A 15052-nucleotide genomic window follows, 5' to 3' on the forward strand; every position below is an offset into this window, starting at 1 on the left:
CATCTCTAAGAAGTTGCATTTATCTCTGAGTTTCACAGAAACTGATTATATGAAGTACTTCATCTAGCCTGAAAAGACATAGAATCTATCATTCATTGGCTGAATTAAAAACAGATAAAAAGCTAGAGATAAAAAAGCTAGAGGAAGAACAGATCAAAAGACAAGTACAATATTTGATCAAGCACCTGCAGGTGCAAAGGCCACCAAAACTATTCCTGTCCCGAGTGATCATAGCAACGATTCGATCCCACAGTTGTGATTGAGGACCGGATGAAATAGCCGATGCCCATGTCTGCTCTCCATAAGGTCGCAGGTGAACGACACGATACTCTTGAGGTTTCCTCGGACAGCGCCTGGAGCAAGATTTCTTCGTTACCAGGTAAAAATCTGCTGGGGAGGTAGAGTGGAGGGTCATCTTACTCCGCAAAGGCCGCGACGGAGGTGGAGGCAAGCAAACAAATGACACGACGTTGAACATACATGATGATCTCCACCGTGCGCTCGAACTCGTCGGTGTCGGCCGCGCCCCAGCAGCACGCTCGCACCAACACGGACAAACACTGTCGCTCGTTCTCCGACTCCGACCACCGCAGCTCGAGGGGCGCGGGGAGAGGTCCGTCTCACCTGCACCAGCCGCGGGCTCGCCATCTTCTCTTACCTGCACAAGATTCCCACTCCCCGTTTCACACACAATGGTTCACCTGCAATAATGGGACATGAAGTCCTTCGTGAATCGCCTGTGGTCCAAACCGCCATGTCACCCCCATCGCCGGCAGCAGCCGAGCAGAGGCAGCAGCATCAACGCCCATTGTGGCTGACACACTCCGCCTGGTGCCTGCATCCTCACCTCTTAGCGAGGCTGTTGGAGACATCGTGGCCGCCACCATGGCACATGTAGAAGGAGACCGGACAAGGTGCCCGTCAATGGACCCCTCGGCGCCGTCGGAGCTATGATGTGAGTATGCGACCCAAGTCACAGCGGGTCGTCTTGCACGATAAGGGCCACCGCTTCTTGTCCAGGAAGAATTGCGGAGGGGAAGACCGCAGGGAGGAGTTAGGGCTCGAATGTAGGGAGGGAAATGCAGCCTGGTGCTAGGGTTAGGGTTTTACCTGGTCGATTTGGGAGCGAGAGGAGCCCGACGCCATTACGGAAATGCAGCGAAGATGGGGACGAGGGCGGGGGAGATTTGCATCACGGGGGCAGGGGCAAACGGCACCAGATCCACCTTCGCTTCCTACAACGGCAATGGTGGTGAGGTGGTGGCCGTCACTGGAGAGGAGTAGGAGGAAGGCGAGCGGGAGCATGAAGACGATGTTGGTCCCCGCCTCGCCGTCGTGGCCCGTCGATCTCTCACGCTGCCACGGCTCCCTGCTCCCTCACTCTCCTCATGGCTACGTAGCAGGCGTGTGCGATGGGCGGGCGCCGGGGTGGGGATTGCATCGCGGGGTGGGTGCAGGGGCAGCATTCACGGGGACGGGCGGAGGTAGGCGCGATTTGCGGTGGGCTGTGCGGGGCGGCGCGGGGGGCGGGCGCGGCGCGGCGTGCGCGTGATCCGCGCGCGGAGGGGAATCACGGCGGGGTGGGGGTGGGCGGCCGGGCGCGTCATCCGCGGGGGGCTGGTTTCGCAGCGAGGGAGGCGCGGGCCGGTTTCGCGGCGAGGGGATCGCAGGCGGGGGCTTTCGCGGCGAGGGAGGCACGGGGATGTTGGCTGGTTTCGCGGCGAGGGGATCGCAGGCGGGTAGGATCGTAGGTGGGGGCAGTCTACACTTGGGTCTTAATAGTTGTAGAGACTAGGTGAGTGCCCGTGCGTTGCAACGGAAACATATAATACCACAAAAAATTATGTATAAATATGTGTTATATTGATATGAGAAAAGATAGTGAAGATAAGCTAGCAGAAATTTGCATCCAATGTTATTAAGAAGTGTCTTACTTTTGGTTCTCATGAGCAACGACAGATTCTGATCAATGAAATGATTGGTAGTTGGCACAACTGATGAGAACGAACCGTTACATGTTTGTTTTCAACAATGATTTTCAGCTCACCTTTTTCTTTTAAAATCAGTAGTTGGCACAACCAGTCTATAGCACAGCTCAAAGCACAGAAACATACGCCTAAGAAACATAACACCCGCCGGTACCAGCGCAGCGTGTTGCCGGCCGGTGACACAATGACGCGCAAGACATTATGGTGTCGGCTACCACCTCCTTGGACATCTTCAGGAACGGGTCCATGTTGTGGTGGTACCCGCCATTTTGCCTCACTCCTATGGATGTTGCTCTCCAGGACAGGTGAGTTCATCTTTAACTCACAGCTTGCTGCTCATTGTTGGACCGGTAGCCATCATGTCTCGCATGGCTAGGCCCTCATACTCCTCATCTGACTTGGTCGAGTGTTCGTCCATAGAGCCGACATCTATCTGCAAGTACCCTGTGACGCGGAAGAACATTAGCTTTGTAGTGTTAGGAGGTGTTGAAAAGATAAGGAAAACAAAAAACTAAATTGTTGAACACTGACATAAATCGCCCATACCTCGTGCATGTGCAGCATGTCTCTTTCTTCATCGGAGGTCTTCTCCTGGACTGAGTTTTTACACGCAACACATGAGTATATAAACAAAGAATTAGTAGTCTCACAACATAAATATTTTTAGACGGTCCTATTACATAAGTTTTTGTATTCAGAGAAAAACTTGACGTTCGATGCATGGGCTAGAGCCCCATATGCATAATAATGAGAATTGGTGTGGAAAAAGCATACAACCTTAATCCATAGAACTTGACCTTAATCAAGATTACATATAATCTAAAATCCATTACATACAAGTACTAATTCAAAATTAGATTCATCATCGCTGAACTGAAGATAAGGATTAGGTTCCCAATAACAATGTGGCATGTGCATACTTAAAAGTATTTTCTAAGAAGAACTGAAAAAATAGAGACAATGGGTATTCCAGTTGAATTTGAACATCAAAAACAACATTGTATGTCACTTTTACTTGAATCATTCAGGCCTTCAAGAGGATAATGCTAAAACTATAAAAAATCAGAAGCACACTCATGTAGTTCCTCCACATAAATTCGAACCAGTCACAATGTACAAGCTCTACTCCCCTTTAGTTGCACTCATGCTAAAACACCCCAATGAAGTTTTTAAATAGACAAAAACAACAAACATGTGTGCCATTCTATTGTCCCAAAATTTTAACCAAATCATACATAGAGCAGAGTATCTTCAGTTATCAGTTGGTCTGTACTAACATGGGTGCCTATATTTGAGGGGCAACTCAAACAAACCACCTCAAATCAAAGCCATGGTCCAACTAAATTTCAAGCGTTCAAAACATTTTTTTGCATCACGGCATCACGGGATCAGAAACACAAATTTGATTATTTAAGTCATTCTTGGAATCAGTGGAGAGTCATCCACCTAAAACAATATTTACTATTCAGTCTAGATTTATCTCCAAGGAAATTGAAGATGTTCTTCCTGGGACACATCATTGTCTTTGTCAACGACTCATTAAAACTAACCTCACCAGCACAGACGAATAAAAACATATATAAGCATTCACCAAGCAATAACAAAGTAACCTATACCTCGGAGGCCCAATCGATGACGGTCACGATGGGGCGGCACAACCCACACCAACATAGGTGTCATGGAGGTCCTCAACCTGGACCATCTCAATGGTTTGCATTCAGCTTAATTGAAGAAATGGGCAAACAGTGAACATATAGGCCACTCATAAATTCAATGGCAAAATATTGATCAAGCTCAGCATCTCCAAGATATAACAAAAATAAAATGACAAAACAGAACGACATTGCATCAGTACACTCATGTTAAAAATATAAAAAGATGCCTTGTGGATGCATGTACAATGAAATCTCGATCTCATTATATATAATTGTGTCATGGACCAGGCCTCTAATGCATGACTGTTTGTCTCACTAATACAATTTACAGTCTCTGGAAAATTCTAATGTAGAAAAAATACACAAGAAGCCTTTGTGGCTGCATATACAATTGGGCAACAGCTTGACTGAACAATACAATCTACAGACTTAGGCTGGTGCCAATGCAGGCTATAGTGAGGGCGATAGCGCCCAGCAGGAGGCGAGAGCGGGGCTGGAGGCGGGCGAGAGCGACCCGGCGGGCGCTACTGCTACCGCCCGGCGATAGGCAGGCGAGAGCGGGGCGACGCGTTGACGATGGCGTCTTCGCGGGCGAGAGCGAGGGGCGACAGTGAGTGGCGGTTTCTGATTGGTCCACGTGTGCTATAGCCTGAGGCTGTAGCCTGCTGCAGCCTGTGCACTGGAGCAGCAGGGGCGAGAGTGGAGGCGAGAGCTGACGTGGCAGGGCGAGAGAGAGGCTGTGCACTGGACTCAGCCTTAGGGACAAACATTTTCATTTACTACCAGGGGACAAGTCCTTGTTATAGATGGGCCCAAAAATGGTAGACCGTTATAATAGATGTAAAACATGCCACACTCTAGCTTTCTGAAAATACATGGAACAGTTTTCATGCATAAGATAAAGGAATGTGAGACGGTTTTTCTTTTATCTGCATTAGTAGGAACAGGTGGTAGAAAACTTGAATTACATCTACAGAAAGGTGTGGTTCGAAACAACAATGCTTGAAGCATTTTTTCACCAACTGATCATGAACTAAGGATAGTTTTATAAAAAAAGTTTTCAGTGAGGAAAGACATACCTATGGACGCTTTGGTAGCGCAAGTCGTATTCTATTGCTCACCGAAGGGCCCTAGCAAATGCTTTGAAAGATGTGAAGATTAGCTGTATGGAGCAAGATTAGCTTCAAAAGACATTTTTTCCAGGAAGCTTCAAAAGACAATATGGAGCAATATTAGCTGTTTTGAAGAGAATTTGAATTGACAGATGTGAAGAGTCATCCTAGATGTGTTGACCAGATATTGTAAAAAGTGCTCAACCAGCTTAAACCAAAATGAATAGATAAGACTTTTGTATAACTTCATTGTAGGAGCTTACAATGCAAAGAGGGCTCAGATGCATTGTCGATGAATAAATCATTGTCAAGCCTTGTTTGAAGATTTCACAAAAACTATTTCTTTTCAAACAAACTAAGTGTTGTATTTTAAAAGTTGATGGAATATAAATGAATTAATGTAGAACTTGAAATGAATGTTTTAGATGTGGCTACCAAGAATGTTTTGTTTAGGTCTAAGCATAGAAAAAACATCAAACACACATATGGTTGATAAATGAAAAAGATAAGCATAAAAAACATGTACCAACTCTCTGAGTAGGAATATCTAAGCCACAACTTAAATGAGGGCGACCAAACAAGGGGGAATAATAACCAACAATTTGTTTCAGCTTATTAAAAACAAATGAGGTGGTTAAAATTTGCATGTTCATATTGCAGAGAAGTTAAAACAATGAAGCTAGCTAATTGTGCATTGTAAGCTACGCAAGGGCATGTAGCTAATTATTTCTGAATCTTCACAAATCTCAACCTTAGTCATAAACATGAGAGCTTATAAAACAACACCATACTTTCTTTTTGAAGGATACCAGTGAGCTATAGAGACACCATCAGCTAGAAACCCATCATCATGTTTGAAGGATGATGCTACTCTCAAGCCCACTGATCTCACCCTAGTGCTGTTTTAATTTGTAGCGAAGAATTGGCGGGTCGATGCCTTTGTCTTCTTGGACACATTCCCACCCTTTCAAGAACTGGACCCTGCATTATCACAAACAGGCGGTCAGAAAGCAAAAATCATTCTAAAACACTAAAATGAGCATGGCCTTATGAATGAATATTGGAATTCTTGCGAAAAAACTCTAGTTCAGTTTCAACTGGTACATGTATTTGCAAGGTCATAAGGAGTCCAACATGAGACTTACAGTAGGCCTTTTCTGATTCAATGCCATAAAGAGTGAGGAATGGTTTTTGCAAGGTTTTCTTCAGCAGTGTCAACATATATAAACATTATCTGCAATGCCGTGGAAAAAACATGTTTAACCAAAATAGTCATCCAGGTGATGTGATTATGGTAAGAAACAAAATAAAAGCACCAATATGTTGGCACCTTTGTCTTGAATGCTTTGGCTATTTCTTCAACCATAGATTCTAGATCTTCAAAATCATAAGCCTCTGCAAAGGTGAAGACCTAGAACAAATTTGCAAGAGAATAAATTTAACTGTCCTTTTTGTAAGGATTGTAAGTGTACTATAGTTTTCTTTTGGTCATTATACAGTTAATGGTTTATTGCAGTTGAATGAAACATACATGTGATTGATCATCAAAGTAGAGAAAAGGCAGAGAGTGCCAACCTGTAGCAAAAACAAGTTAGCATCAAGACATCCAGATTCTCGCTACACCTTAACCAGCAAAACTTCATACGAATCATGATATCAGAGAACAAGGCAGATACCTGCTTAAGGGACATGGGGAAGGTGATCCTGCCGCACTCCTTGAGCGTCTTCACCACCTCCTTGGTGACCTCACGCCACGACCAGCAAACAGCGGCGCACGCCACGACCTGGCGCCGCGCCGGCCACGTCGTCTCGCTCGACTCCACCCTCTGTATCACATCCAGCAGCAGTTCTATTAGTCTGATAGCATTTCTAAAGAAAAATAGGGACCATGACATCTATTAGCATTTCTACAGAAAAACAAAAGAGACAATCATTCTGTCTAACAAACCTATCACTGTGCCTTAGATTATAAATTTCTAATTTTATTGGTAAGTTGCTCTGGTTATTAGTATTTATTAGTCTGATAGCTACCTTTTTCCAAAGCATCAACAATTGCAGTGCTAACATTCTAGGAACTATCGAGCGATCATATATATATATATATATGTATTCCCTAAATATTGTGTTAGATGAAGGTAGTTAGTTAAGAAATGCATTGGACATAAACCACATTAATATTTTTAATATACAGATTTAAATGCAGAAATAGTTGTCCATAGTTATTACATTGCACACTGGGTTTAAAAAATTCTGAATCCAAGCACGAGCAGTTTATGTTATTGACTATTTGTGATCTTCTAGAATGCAGTTATGTGCTATACAAACAGGTAACAATTTTATGTGATGGATGGGAATTAGGTAGCCTGTTTACACATCATAAATTCCTACATAAGGTAGGTCAAAAGTAAATAGCACCTTTGATTTGTCATGCATCATCACTGCATACATGCAAACAATTAAAAAGAAACTACAGCCTGCAGCCCTGCACTATAAAGGTTCATTGCAGCCAAGCTCGAAAGGTAAAAATAGGTTGGGTTCGTAAACTCTGAATCCCTCATTTTTTTTCTTTTTCATCATGAACATGAGATTGTTTGGTCTATGGCTAATTGGTGGCTCACTGCAGCAAAGTATATATAACTGGATTCTAATGGCTGTGGCAATGCATAGTTCAAGGGGAGCTATGCGACAACAGTTGAATAGAGACAGGGAAAAATATTTGGCCATCGTTTGAACATTGAGACCAACTATGGTTATATCTGAAAGTATATAAGGATATAATGTAGGGAAAAAAATAACAACATATAATATGGAATCCATTCTGTACTATGACTTAGAGCAGATAAATTCTCTTTCTTTTATTTCCATTTTGTCATTACAATTTGCTAGAGATGCACGGTCATCTTATGAGCTGCATATTTTACCTGGATTTCCATAGTCAGCTACATATTTTACCTGGATTTTCATGAGCTGCACGGTCATCTTATGAAACACCAGCATTGTTTCGCAGTATTTATCATACAACAAATTGAGCAGGATGTTTGTCGTCGCTGATGCCCGCCTCGAGCCAAGCTACAACTGCATGTCAGGAGCTACAACCAAGCATATAAGAGAACATCCATATTCCATAGTAAACATAATCGACTGACATCGAAGAAAGAAAGGTACTCCATTGTAGTCAGTGACATCCCGTCCAAGGGCAATGGGGCCTACACTGGCATCACCGGCGGTGTTTGCACCAGCAGCGTGGGTTTCCCATCTTCAGGGATTTTCGTCAAGAATACCGGATCCGATGGGATGATCTGCGTTGGCGTCATTGGCTGACCTTGTTGTGCCCGAGGACTATAGGAGATGTTTGCAATGCCGCCAACGGCGCTCCTGTCGAGCAGCTCCAAGTATACAGTGGCAGGCATTCTGGATCTGATTGGATGATCTGCATTGGCATCACCGCCTGACCTTCTTGTGCCCGAGGACTCTAGGAGATGTTTACAGCACCGCCGACGACGCTCCTGTCGAGCAGCTCCGAGTATGCAATGTAGTCATTGTGTAGTATCCCAGGAACAGATCTGCAGTTGGGCCATCCCATGGAAGACACATGTAGGGGATGCTCCATCTACCCTAAAACCATCCCTGACATCACAAGAGCAGATTTTGTCAAAATCCATGGAAGGACCAGCCATGAACTCCCAAGATCTGGACGAACAGAGCCATAAAGCCCGATCAAAACCTCCTAGATCAGTGAAAACATGGACCTTTCATGGGAGAAGAAGGGGAAAGAAGGGGCACGGACCTGAGCATCGACGAGGATTTGTTCCAGTCGTTGAGCCCCATGCACATAGATCGGCTAGAGCAAGCGATAGAGAGCGGAGGGGGGGGGGGGGGGGGGGGGGGGGGTGGGGCGATGACGGAGAGGCAGGTGCTTGCCGAGGTCGAACGAGTGGTGCTTGGCGTCGCTGACGTGGTGTGCGCCGGTGTCCGACCTAGATCTTGGGAGTTGGAACCTGCTGCACGTGAGTTGGGTGGAGGCCATGGCGGGCGGCGGAGGTGGGTGGAGTGCATCGTCGGTAGCGAACGCGGCAGGCTGGATGATGTAGCCGCGGGCGCAGGCGGCTGGGCGGGGAAGCATCGGCCGGGGGTGGAGTGCATCGTGGGCTGCGACAGTTTCAATGCCGAGACGGGATCGATGGAGGAGACATCAAGCGGAGGCGCCATCCACGCCGGTCATCCATGGATCCGGGGGCGGGGGCTCTGCCCGCGCATGGCTGGTGCTGGCGTGCGCGAGATCTGGGGGCGAGGGAGCGGTGGGAATGTGCGGAGCGGAGGGTGTGGACGTCTACACTATTATCTTAATAGTAGTACTAGGTGAGTGCCCGTGCGTTGCAACGGAACCGTATAATAACACGATAACAATACTCCTATGATGTTTACTGTTGCAGAACCAAGCAACTGTGGACGTCTACACTAAAGACATAAGGAGTAGTAGAGATAGAGATTGAGGTGTCTATGGGTCTGTTATTGAAGTTTGTGCTGAGGTGAGAAAGGTGTTGGGACTGTTAGTCAGACAGATTCAAACTAAAATTTTGGAAAAGAGAAATTAATTCCGGAATTTTCGAATCCTATCTCAAGTAGCTCATCTAGATGATATTGTGAACAGTTGGGCATACACCTTCCAAAGGTCGGCCAGAGCTTTATGTTTTTTATTTCTGTTGATTCTATCACTCCTTTCTTACTGCTTAAAATCAGCAAAAAAAAATATTGGTGCATGATGCTGATGTAGATGATTGGAGCAATTGTGATAACATTTTTATTTATTTATTCCAATCTACAGAACACATGTTGATACCCGGACAGGAACATCCCGCATGAAGTGTTCAAGTGCCAAAGAATGTCAAAGGACCAAGTATGCTGCAGGAACCAATGTACAAGTTGCTCCTATTGCCATCCCTGCTGAGGTTCAAGACATTCCAGTCCAACACACTTAGGACCATGAAGTTGTTCCTAAGACACGCAAAAAATTATAGAAAGTGTGACAATCAAACATACCATGAATCACTGAAACTTCTGATTTCTATAACCAATTTCTTCCTTTTGTCCCATGTTGGCCTAAACATCTGTGTACACAACGTCTGCTCCCTTAACTGCTTCCTTGGGATATAGATTTGACAGGTGAGAGAACAATAGTTTCAACAAATTGACAAGGTAATGAAAGGAGCCAAAGCGCCCTTAGAATACCCAAATGCAGAATAATACCAATTAGCACATCAGAAGTCTGACTGGTAAATTGAATTGACACGCCATCTTATCTACGTCAATACTTTATAACAGTGACAAAAAAACTGTCTGCAACTCTAGCATTGCAACCCTGAAGGATTGACGTAGAGAACTGCAAGTTTTCACCCGTCCCATAAATTTAATGTGGCACATAATGTGTAACATTATAGTAGACCCCAAACAACCTACGATCTGGGGAGCAGTGGAAAGAAGCAGAAATCAGTCACATAAGCAGAAAAGAGGAGGCACCCCCCCCCCCCCCGGTTTCTTGAACTCCCTGTCCAGGCATCTCTTCTGCTTACAGTTTCTTCAAATCCCTGTCCAGGCACGGCAGCTCCAAGTTAGTGTGTCTACTACTCTATTTGCTTCCCAGAGCCTCCAACTCCATTTCCATTCTCTTCTGTTCTTCACTCTTCTCTTCTGTTGTGCGTGTGTCCACTCCCTTGCCAAACATGCTGGTAAGCAGAAGCATCAGAAGAGCCAACTGGGAAAGCTGCACCCATCACAGCAGCAAGGTGCGCAGTCACAAAGTCATCAGAAGACCCAAATGCCAAACTTGCCCAGTTCATCACAGAAGCATCAGCCACAACAGTCCCAAGGCTTGTTGGGATACGCACCAAATACTAATGCAGCAGCAGCTGCTAGTAATTCACAAAATTATTCAAGTGCCAATCAGCGCCCTGTCCTGCTACCTGGCCTTGTGCACCGAAAGAAGAGTGACAAAACTGGACAAGATTGTCCATCTAGTGATGACAAGCCATCTCACTCCCAGAAGAGTGGGTATGAACACAATTTTGTTGTTCCAGTCCATCTACCGAATTTTGCAATGATGCCAGTCGCTCAACGTGCTGTCAGTCAGAGTGAGAAGAAGTTAAGTGACCATCAGCAGCCACAAGTCAGCCGAGGCCAGGGTGTGAGGATTGATCTGGCCTCTTCTCAGCCTTTTGTGATGCCCTTTGGCTCCATTGGTCCTCCTAGATCTACGCCAAGTGGTCTTGACTTTTCGGCATTGGCGCAGAACCATGCAGTTTTCCAGAGCCATCAAGAAGCAGCACGGCATGGTTATCCCTAGCTTAATTTTGCTGCAGCTCAATCTGTGCAATCCACGCAGCAGAAGCCCCAGCACCAAATGACTGGAGAAACAAAAACTGTTGCGGGGGATTCATCCTCGACTCCCATTGCTGGAGACAGTGAGAGAAAGAAATCAACTTCTCACAAAGGCTGTCCTTCACCAGGACGGAAAGCAAGAATTATGTGCCTCCTTTCCTTACTGCCAACACAAATGAAACTTCGTCCCGCACCCTGAGCCTTATCGGAACAGAATCTTCAAATGCATTCATGGGAAGCAAACCCACAAATTCCAACACCCCTGCCTCTACCGCCGCTGCAGCTTCGGCCAGCATTTCTCAGCAGCACCTTCAGATGCAAGCGCAACAAAAGCACCAGCAGCATCACCATCTGAATTGGCCCAGATCTGCTGCACCAAGTACACAGAACAGTGCAACAGCAGAATGAAGAAAGGATATTGGATGCGGCCGGGCAAGATTTCAATCAAAAGGGGCCATCAGATAATCTTAACCTCCGAAGTTCCTTCCAAGAGCAGCCAGGAAACCTTTCCAATGGATTTAAGCATAGTTCTCAGAAGGTCCAAGCTCAGACCAACATTCTCGATCCTCATCTGGGCGACACGAAGACTTCAGTGCCCTTGAAAGTGCCAGATAAAAATGGAACTTCAGCAAGTGATGATGCTGACCATCAGAACATCACCGGTGTTTCACCTTTAGGTGGTGTTTAGTGTCTTCTCTTTTTGCTACTATTGGCCAAGGAGTAAACGACTGAGTTGATCAGAAGAAGCTAACTTCAGTGGTGGCCCCTTTTCAGTGGTAGCCGAGGGACCATACCATGTAGTCGGTGCTGATGAAGCGGTCGTTCACGACGACGAGCTCGACATCGTCACTCTGTAGGGCCACCCTGGCCACCAGCCTTCCGATCCTACCGAACCCTGCACCAACAAAAAAACGATAAAAACCCACACGACTGGCATAACTCAAATACATCACAACTCAGATTGGAGGATGCGAACTCACCATTGATCCCAATCTTGATCTTGGCTGCATATACCAGAGCACAAACACAAGCAACCAAGCCATAAAAAACAATCAGTAAAAATAACAGTACCAACTTGCACATCAGAAGCCCCGCGAGCACAGAAGTGTATAGAACATATGAATCTGCTAGCAAGTATTCCTTAAGAAGTATTTCTGCTTTATACTTATAGGCCTTAGCTGCCATGATTGGGTCAACAGGAAAATCCATAATCTGATCCATCAAGTCAACAGTCAGATTGTTGAACAGAGTGGTTCCATTCCCCACAATCCATAAGCAATGCCTACAACAAATTGTTAAAAATTAAATAGTTTTATTATCATGCACCAGATAAAAGATTATGAAGTAATTGAAGTGAAATTTAAATGCTTGGCGCAGAACTTACTTGGCCCTTGTTAACAATATATAGTATAGATATGTGCTCGTGCGTTGCGATGGAAGTAAAAAATTTGTATGAAACATTGATACGGAACGACAAAAATCACTATAATATGCAAAATATACGTGGAAAATATTATCAATATCACACAAATTAATTCTAAAAAGTTAATTTAGAATTTTTAATTACAGACAAATATGTCGACAACTAATCAGCTAATCCTTTTTAGCGATATCGATGAGTCTCTGTTGTATGTTTGCAGGGATGGCATATCGGCACGAATTATCCTCATAACTTAACAGATCAATCACAAAGTTCCTTCGAAGAGTCTTTGCATCCTACAGACAAAGACATAAGAGAACAAAACATATTATCTTGTAGAACGAGTTAGCTAGAATGTAAGTTTTGAACATAAAACGAACGTGCTACACTCACCCCAACAAATTTCAGTCGTCTGTCATTCCCCCACATGGCCATAGCTTGTAGAACGAGGTAGCTGGTATTAAACCTATAGAACAATATTTGGGCAACTATGTTTTACACAATGAATATCATAGAAAAAATTTAAACTGCTGAAAAGGTGGTACGAAGAAAATACCCTCTTAAGTCAATTGGAACACCAGTCTGAATTGTATGTTCCCACTTAAAGATATCCTCCGCCCATGCAGAACGTTTCTTGCTGTAAGCAATCTTATATTTTTTTGAGGCCATGATAATCGCTTCCGCGAACCTCTTGTATGGCATGTGTTTACACCAATCTTGAGTCGGTGTAAAATCAATAAAAGTCACATGCTTTTTAACATGATCTATTACGAAAAGGGCGTAACATCCATTGAATTTCCATGGCATGAGAACCTGCAAAATATCAGTCATTAGGATCCTACAACAGAAGTGTCCTTTATAAATACATTCGAAATGAACACATACTTACATATCTACAACCCGTGATATAATAATTCATTGATGGCCAACAATCGAGTGTTTTGGCTAACTCTTCTGTTGTAGGATCCTGATGATACTTTGGAAGTTTACCAAAAGGTATCATACTATTTGCTGGATGTGAGTGTAGTGTTCGAACAAAGGATTATTGCATAACAGTACAGGGTTGGTCATTTGAGCAGACATGGTTAAGAACAAAGGATTCTTGCCTGCAACTCAATCAGAAATTCCTATCCAACGCATGCAGATTAGGGACATCAGAAATTCCTATCAATCAGAAATAGCCAATCCAGCAGCATATGAAACATGTAGACAACACATGAGTTGATCAAATCACATGTTTTGGTCACTGCAAAATCCTACAACTAACTACTACCAAACGCATCAGATAGCACACACAGTACTGCAATACCTAACACCAACAGGGTAAACGACATGAAGCTAACAACCACCACATCAACCTTCAACTGTGCAGAAAAGCATAGAATCTTGATTTTCAGTGGTGCATAAAATCTGATTTCAGTTGTTTATATTGTGTAATCCGCAAAAAAAAGATCACCTTAAATAAAAAAATAAACATGAGGCATTCACTCACCTTTGTTGGTGCCGAAGTTACTTTTGCAGCTTCAATTAGCAAAGTTCAACTGCTATAAGAACTGAAATAGAGAAGAAAAAAATATTTAACTACATAGGAGACTTCACCACAGGCCCTCACATAAAATTCCAGATTACATAATATTCTTCCTAGTTTAATACCACAGTAATGTAATATACTCTTTCCATTAGTGATATAAAAAACAAAAGGTATCATACTATTTGCTGGATGTGAGTGTAGTGTTCGAACAAAGGATTATTGCATAACAGTACAGGGTTGGTCATTTGAGCAGACATGGTTAAGAACAAAGGATTCTTGCCTGCAACTCAATCAGAAATTCCTATCCAACGCATGCAGATTAGGGACATCAGAAATTCCTATCAATCAGAAATAGCCAATCCAGCAGCATATGAAACATGTAGACAACACATGAGTTGATCAAATCACATGTTTTGGTCACTGCAAAATCCTACAACTAACTACTACCAAACGCATCAGATAGCACACACAGTACTGCAATACCTAACACCAACAGGGTAAACGACATGAAGCTAACAACCACCACATCAACCTTCAACTGTGCAGAAAAGCATAGAATCTTGATTTTCAGTGGTGCATAAAATCTGATTTCAGTTGTTTATATTGTGTAATCCGCAAAAAAAAGATCACCTTAAATAAAAAAATAAACATGAGGCATTCACTCACCTTTGTTGGTGCCGAAGTTACTTTTGCAGCTTCAATTAGCAAAGTTCAACTGCTATAAGAACTGAAATAGAGAAGAAAAAAATATTTAACTACATAGGAGACTTCACCACAGGCCCTCACATAAAATTCCAGATTACATAATATTCTTCCTAGTTTAATACCACAGTAATGTAATATACTCTTTCCATTAGTGATATAAAAAACAAAAGGTATCATACTATTTGCTGGATGTGAGTGTAGTGTTCGAACAAAGGATTATTGCATAACAGTACAGGGTTGGTCATTTGAGCAGACATGGTTAAGAA

At 43.8% G+C, this 15052-nt stretch overlaps 3 protein-coding genes across 31 annotated transcripts; all 3 read right to left on the bottom strand.

Moving 5' to 3' along the window:
• Positions 1-1960: 1960 nt before the first annotated feature.
• On the bottom strand, positions 1961-9074 carry LOC103643982 (uncharacterized). 28 transcript variants are annotated; one of them, XR_004855610.1, is made up of 12 exons: positions 8543-9073; positions 7921-8382; positions 7708-7844; positions 6432-6581; positions 6287-6330; positions 6086-6166; positions 5901-5989; positions 5547-5736; positions 4723-4783; positions 3605-3709; positions 2535-2584; positions 1961-2432 (listed from the first exon to the last, which is right to left on the bottom strand). XR_004855610.1 is itself a non-coding variant. In XM_035964381.1 (6 exons), the coding sequence occupies exons 2-5, from the start codon at positions 7750-7752 to the stop codon at positions 5918-5920; spliced, it is 348 nt and encodes a 115-aa protein (XP_035820274.1). In that variant the 5' UTR covers positions 7753-8382; positions 8543-9073; the 3' UTR covers positions 5662-5736; positions 5901-5917. The 28 variants fall into 28 exon arrangements, 1 of the variants encoding a protein (XP_035820274.1); XR_004855596.1 differs by having other exon boundaries at positions 4723-4850; XR_004855605.1 differs by lacking the exon at positions 6287-6330 and having other exon boundaries at positions 4723-4850; positions 6086-6150.
• A 2231-nt stretch (positions 9075-11305) lies between these two features.
• On the bottom strand, positions 11306-12771 carry LOC103643983 (uncharacterized). Of its 2 annotated transcripts, XM_008667159.3 has the most exons (4): positions 12515-12771; positions 12206-12412; positions 12111-12134; positions 11306-12025 (listed from the first exon to the last, which is right to left on the bottom strand). In XM_008667159.3, the coding sequence occupies exons 1-4, from the start codon at positions 12589-12591 to the stop codon at positions 12016-12018; spliced, it is 318 nt and encodes a 105-aa protein (XP_008665381.1). In that variant the 5' UTR covers positions 12592-12771; the 3' UTR covers positions 11306-12015. The 2 variants fall into 2 exon arrangements, with proteins under 2 accessions (XP_008665381.1, XP_020402886.1); XM_020547297.2 differs by having other exon boundaries at positions 12111-12412.
• Positions 12694-13792, bottom strand: LOC103643984 (uncharacterized). Its single transcript, XM_035962156.1, has 5 exons — positions 13440-13792; positions 13107-13363; positions 12944-13016; positions 12809-12846; positions 12694-12715 (listed from the first exon to the last, which is right to left on the bottom strand). The coding sequence occupies exons 1-5, from the start codon at positions 13551-13553 to the stop codon at positions 12694-12696; spliced, it is 504 nt and encodes a 167-aa protein (XP_035818049.1). The 5' UTR covers positions 13554-13792.
• Between the last annotated feature and the right edge of the window lie 1260 nt (positions 13793-15052).

Source organism: Zea mays, chromosome 1 (assembly GCF_902167145.1).
Source record: "Zea mays cultivar B73 chromosome 1, Zm-B73-REFERENCE-NAM-5.0, whole genome shotgun sequence".
Taxonomy (NCBI): Eukaryota; Viridiplantae; Streptophyta; class Magnoliopsida; order Poales; family Poaceae; genus Zea; species Zea mays.

What these genes read in the sequence shown, in the direction of transcription:
- LOC103643982 (XM_035964381.1), bottom strand. Translation starts at nt 7,752, where the DNA reads ATGCTGGTGTTTCATAAGATGACCGTGCAGCTCATGAAAATCCAG. An exon ending in TGCAGCTCATGAAAATCCAG is followed by an intron (nt 6,582 to 7,707) that starts GTAAAATATGTA and finishes GATGTGATACAG; the next exon opens with AGGGTGGAGTCGAGCGAGAC. An exon ending in CCAAAGCATTCAAGACAAAG is followed by an intron (nt 5,990 to 6,085) that starts GTGCCAACATAT and finishes ACGGCATTGCAG; the next exon opens with ATAATGTTTATATATGTTGA.
- LOC103643983 (XM_020547297.2), bottom strand. Translation starts at nt 12,591, where the DNA reads ATGTTTCATACAAATTTTTTACTTCCATCGCAACGCACGAGCACATAT. An exon ending in ATATTGTTAACAAGGGCCAA is followed by an intron (nt 12,413 to 12,514) that starts GTAAGTTCTGCG and finishes AATTTGTTGTAG; the next exon opens with GCATTGCTTATGGATTGTGG. An exon ending in GATCAAGATTGGGATCAATG is followed by an intron (nt 12,026 to 12,110) that starts GTGAGTTCGCAT and finishes TTGTTGGTGCAG; the next exon opens with GGTTCGGTAGGATCGGAAGG.
- LOC103643984 (XM_035962156.1), bottom strand. Translation starts at nt 13,553, where the DNA reads ATGATACCTTTTGGTAAACTTCCAAAGTATCATCAGGATCCTACAACA. An exon ending in ATATCACGGGTTGTAGATAT is followed by an intron (nt 13,364 to 13,439) that starts GTAAGTATGTGT and finishes GATATTTTGCAG; the next exon opens with GTTCTCATGCCATGGAAATT. An exon ending in GACGACTGAAATTTGTTGGG is followed by an intron (nt 12,847 to 12,943) that starts GTGAGTGTAGCA and finishes CTTTGTCTGTAG; the next exon opens with GATGCAAAGACTCTTCGAAG.